Source organism: Rhincodon typus, chromosome 10, assembly GCF_021869965.1.
Source record: "Rhincodon typus isolate 14 chromosome 10, sRhiTyp1.1, whole genome shotgun sequence".
In the NCBI taxonomy this organism is placed as follows: domain Eukaryota; kingdom Metazoa; phylum Chordata; class Chondrichthyes; order Orectolobiformes; family Rhincodontidae; genus Rhincodon; species Rhincodon typus.
In genome coordinates, this window is record NC_063341.1 from 65,029,537 (window position 1) to 65,035,242 (window position 5,706).

General features: G+C 39.0%; 1 protein-coding gene across 2 annotated transcripts in view; it reads right to left on the reverse strand.

Annotated features, from left to right (window-relative positions):
• ccdc18 (coiled-coil domain containing 18) overlaps positions 1 to 5,706 on the reverse strand; it is a 250,198-nt gene that overhangs the window by 33,727 nt on the left and 210,765 nt on the right. For both annotated transcript variants that reach the window (XM_048601698.1, XM_048601699.1), the window contains one exon: positions 5,018 to 5,231. In XM_048601698.1, coding sequence (XP_048457655.1) covers positions 5,018 to 5,231 — 214 coding nt within the window. The remainder of the gene's footprint in view (positions 1 to 5,017; positions 5,232 to 5,706) is intronic.

The window sequence follows — 5,706 nt, forward strand, 5'->3', positions numbered from 1 at the left end:
GCCAAGCAGCTGCAGAGGAGCAGGAAAGCTGACATTTCGGGTCTAGATCCTTTTCCGCCGCCTCCGCCTCTGTGCTTATCCCTGAGGAAGGGTCCAGATCCAAAACGTCAGCTTTCCTGCTCCTCTGATGCTGCTTGGCCTGCTGTGTTCATCCAGCTCTACACCTTATTAACATTGAAGAACAAGTGTCATTTTCTTTCGCCAAAAGAAATATTCAATTCTAATTTTTTAAAAAATAACAACTGTTCCAAGAACATCCAGATACCACAACTAAGATATTCAATCATTGATATATCAAGTTAGATCATAAAGCTTTCGAATAGCACAAAAAGTTCTCATTTTACTTTTTATTTCCTCTCGTCCCACAGGAGAGAAACATCATCCACTGAGAGGGTAAATGACAAGGTGGCTATTTATTTTTTAAAACAGGATTTTATGTGATTCCCTGTTGATCATTAAGCTGCATGTGATTTAAATATTTACTAGAAAACAACCTTTAATATAGCAGTACCAAACCAAAAAGTGTGCCATTTGTATTATGCAGAAAGAATAAAATTGCTTTCATGTAAATATCACAAAAGGTAGACAGGGTAGTGAAGAAGGCATTTGGTATATTTGCCTTTAATGGACAGTGTACTAAGTATAGGAGTTGGGACATCATGTTGGGGCTGTGCAGGACATTGGTGAAGCCACTTTTGGAATACTGCATACAATTCTGGTCGCCGTTTTATAGGAAGGATGTTGTCAAATTTGAGAGGGTGCAGAAATGATTTACAAGGGTGTTGCTGGGACTGGAGGGTTTGAGCAATAGAGAAACACTGAATAGGGTGGGGATTTTTACCCTGAAGCGTCAGAGGCTGAGGGGTAAACTTATAGAGGTTTATAAAATCATGGATAGGTTGAATAGCCAAGGTCTTTTCCTTACAGAGTGTGTGTGTGGCAGAGTCCAAAACTGTAGAGGACGTTTTAAAATTTAAAAGGAACTGATAGGTAACTTTTTCACACAGAGGGTGGTGCATGTCTGGAATGATCTGCTAGATGAATTAGTGGAGATGAGGACAATTACAACATTTAAAAGGCATCTGGATGGGTGTATGAACAGGAAGGGTTTAGAAGGATATGGGCCAAATGGGACTAGGTCAGATTGGGATGTCTGGTTGGCGCGGATGAGTTGGACAGAAGGGCCTGTTTCTGTGCTTATGACTTTATAACAGCAGTAGTGAAAATAGCATGTCTGAGTCTGGGCCTACTATGGCACGTAATGCATCTCTGGATCCTCCAAAGCCTTTCCACATTCACACGTCATAAGTTAGGAGAAGGTAGAATAATTCTGACTCTCAAGAAACACTCAAGAAGCTCAACATCATTTAGAGCAAAACAGCCCACTGAACTTGCTCCCTCCACAGTGCCTCATCTTGACTGCAGTGTGTACCAATTATACTGTGCACTATGGCAACTCACAATCTTCTTTAAAAGCACCATTTAACTTCATGTCCACTATGCAGAAGGACAAGGAAGCAGGTGCATGAAAACACACCCATCTACTAGTTCCCCTTCTAGTCACACACCTTCCTGACCCTTCATCATTGTTGGGTCAAGCTATCTATACAAAGCACCTATGGGTGTACCTGTGCCACAAAGACTCTTGTGGTTCAAAACGGTGGGTTACTGCCATCTTCTCAAGGACAAGTAAGGGTGGCCAGTTTAGACTAAAATAAAGAGAAATTTCTTCATTCAGGAATATGAATCTTGAAAATTTTCTACTTTGCAGTCATTAGGTATATCCAAGACTTTGACTGACACATTTTCAAACTTCTAAGAGAATCAAGGCACATGGGAATCATGGAGAAATGTGTTATGGCATTAAGAATCAGCTATTATATTACTAAAAGGTGGAGTAGGCTCAATGGGTTATATGACCTGTCTGTGCACCTTTGTTACTGTGATTAAGCAAACTACTGCTACAGTGGTTGGAAGAATTTCATAGTAAAAATAATTGCGCAAGGTCATGTTAGAGGATACAAACAGTAAAGTCACCACAGTCCCTGAGGACCAGAGTTGCTCTCTCATTAGAGAGACATAAATGGTGGGGAGTTTACACCTAAGGGTCACAACGTCTTAGCAAAGGGCGAGGGTGAGAAGGCGGAGCTTTCATGGTAACCTCAGCCAATGCAAGGAGTGAAACATGCTGTTGGCATCTCTCTGCATCGCAAACCAGCTGTCCAGCCAACTGAACTATTAAGCCCCATAAAAACAGTGTAGGTTTCATCTCAGCTCCTCCAGAGGTCCCCAGCATCATAGTTGCCAGTCTTCAGAGAATTCACTTCACTTCACATGATATAAAGAAATGGCTGGAGGCATTAGATTTTGCAAAAGCTACAGTTCCTAAAAGCATTTGACAATAGTGCTGAAGATATGTGCTCCAGAACATTCATGCTCCTAGCTGACCTGTTCCAGTACAGCTACAACATGCGTTTATCTGACAGCGTGGAAAATTTCACAGATACGTCCTGTACACAAAAGGCAAGACAAATCCAACTCAGCCAACTCAGTTTCTTCCCCACTGTTATCAGACTTATGAGCAGACCTCTCACATATTAGAGCTGATCTTTCTCTTGTACCTTCCCTATAGCCATAACACTATTTTCTGCATTCTGTTCTATTACCCTGATGCACTTAAGGAAGGTAAGATTTGTCTGGTTAGCACACAAAACAATACTTTTCACTGCATCTCGTTACTTGTGACAATAATCAATCAAATCAATTGCCGGCCCTCTTGACCATCAGTAAAGTGATGGATGGTGTCATCAACTGTGGTATTAGGCAGCACATGCTTAGAAATAACATTCTCATTGATGCTCAGTTTGGATCCTACCAGGGATACTCAGCTCCTGGCCTAATTTCACCAGGTTTTAACCAAGGCTGTAAAAAAATCAAATTACAGAGGTGAGAGAAAGTGACTGCTTTCGTCATCAGGGCTGCATTTGGTCGAGTGTGGCATTAAAAAGGCCTAGAAAAACTGGTGTCAATGGGAATAAGAGGGAAAACTCTGCTGGTTACAGTCATACCTGGCACAAAGGAAGATAGTTGTGGTCATTAGAGGTCAGATATCTCAGCACCAGAATTTCTCTGCAGGTGGTGTTCGGGATAGAGTCCTAGGCCCAAACATCTTCAGCTGCTTCATCAATGACCTTTCCTCCATCACAATGTTACAACTGGAGATGGTCACTGATGAGTGCACAATGTTCAGCAACATCCATAACTCCTCAGGTACTGAAGCGGTCCATGTCCAAATGCAACAAAACCTGGCATTTGGATTGGGCTACTAAGTAGCAAATAACATCTGTGCCACACAAGTGTGAGTCAATGAACAGCTCCAATAGAAATTCTAACCATCCCCTCTTGCCATTCAATGGCATTACCATCACTGAATATGCCACTATCAATAGCCTGGGTGTTACCATTGACCAGAAACAGAACTGGACTGACCATATGAATACTGTGTCTACAACAGCAGTGAGATGCTAGGAATACAACAGCAAATAATTCACTTTCTGATTCCCCAAAGTATGTCCACCATCTACAAGGCTTAAGTCAAAAGCATGATGGAACACTCCCCACTTGCCTAGATGAATGCAGCTCCATCGTCACTCGAGAAACTTGACACCATTCAGGTCAAAGCCACCCATTTGATTAGCACCACATCCACAAATACACACTCCCTCCACCACCTAAACTCATGCTGCTGATGCTGTACCATCTATAACATGCAATGCAGAAATTAAGCAAGGCTCCTTAGACAGCACTTTCCAAACCCATGACCACTACCATCCAGGCAAGGGCAGCAGATACATGGGAACACCACTACCTGCAAGTTTCCTGACCAAGGTGCTCATCGTCCTGATTTGGAAATATATCACAGCTCCTTCAATGTTGCTGTGTCAAAATCCGGGAACTCTCTCCCTAATGGCATTGTGGACAGCAAATACGTTGCAACTCATGTGAAAGGAGCTCATGAACATCTTCTCAAGGGCAACAAGAGGTGTGCAATAAATGGCCCAATCAGTGAATCCCCCATCACATAAATGAATAATTTTTTTAAGAATCAGTGAAATAATGAGAGAAACTCTCAACATACAGGTGTGACTGATATAACTGAACAAAAAAAATTCCATCCTTCCCAACTCTATTTTTACCATCTTATATTTAAACACAGCCCTTGAAACAGAAAAGCTGCTGAAGGACAAATCGATTGGCAATTATGTCTGAAAGTGATGAATTCTGTTTGCATCGAAGTAGGGGATTTATAATGCCATGAATTTGATCAGATAATCACATTGATGAAATCTACAAATAAAGTTAGAAAACAGGCTAATTTTATATAAAGAAGCTTTTTATATTTGATCACTGCATTACATTCAAATGTAGTTAAATGAATGGATGTAGAGTAATAATGTAATCCATTACTTTACAAACATGCACTTTCGATTTAAGTTGCACTCATAATCACCTTGACAAACCAGTCTCAGTCTTGCATTCTGCTCTACTTGAATTTAAAAATATTTAGTATTTTTGATCCAGAAATATTTTACTCGAATATGTGAAACTAACAATAAAAAGGAGAAGCTTTAAAGGTTGAAAGTACATTACTTAACAATCTCAACATCTCAGAAATTTGATATAAAATTGAAATCATTTTGATAAAACCATTGTAGATAAATTTTGATAAACTTCATCTTTCGTAGTCTCAATGAATGTGACTTTGAATTTTGAACTTTTGCATTTTGCACCATACATAATAAAACAGGCCATTATGATATTAATTAAGATAAAATATGCATATAGTTGATACCATGTAAACATGCAATATGCATTTGTTCAATGTGACATTTATGGAGTGCTGAAGTATGATCAGAAATCCAAGAAAGAAACTGACAGGAAAATTAAATGACTTGATCCAAATCTATTATTCAATATAATAGTTCTCTTCTTTGCTCCAGTAGATGAAGTAACTCACCGAAGTTCATGTGTGAGCTCCTCAATAATGTTTTTTTTCTCCTCCATGCTATTCTGAGCTGTTTGAAGGACATCGCGTAGCTCTTTCAGCTGATTTAAAGTGTCATGTAATTCATTGTGTGCATTCTTCAACTGCGCTTCCATCTTCTGAGTTTCCAGCAAAGCATTCCTTCGTTCTGTCTCAATCTTGTGCAAATTTTCTTCCAGATCAAGCACTACCGAGGAATTAATTTTTCAAATTTGAATATATATTTACATAATGGAAAAAAATTACAAAGTTCTGTTTAGTTATTCACTTGTTGACAAATTCCATTGCACTTCAATGATATATGAACTAGTTAAGACATATTTAATAATATGCTAAAATACTTCACGGTGGAAATCTAATTTTCTTTCAAATATGTTGAAATTAGTAACACTACACTTAAAATTAAGTTCAGGTGATGCAAGAGAAAATAAGAAACAAGTTAGAATTATGCAAGGCATCCTACAAGAAACTTTGTATTTTTTTGAAATGGTCTTAAATAATGTTATAGTTATTTTTGTTGATTATTTAATTAGTGCTACACTAACGAACTAGTACATATATGTATACACACACACATATATATAATAAAATACACACACACACACACACACACACACACACACACACACACACACACACACACACACACACACACACACACG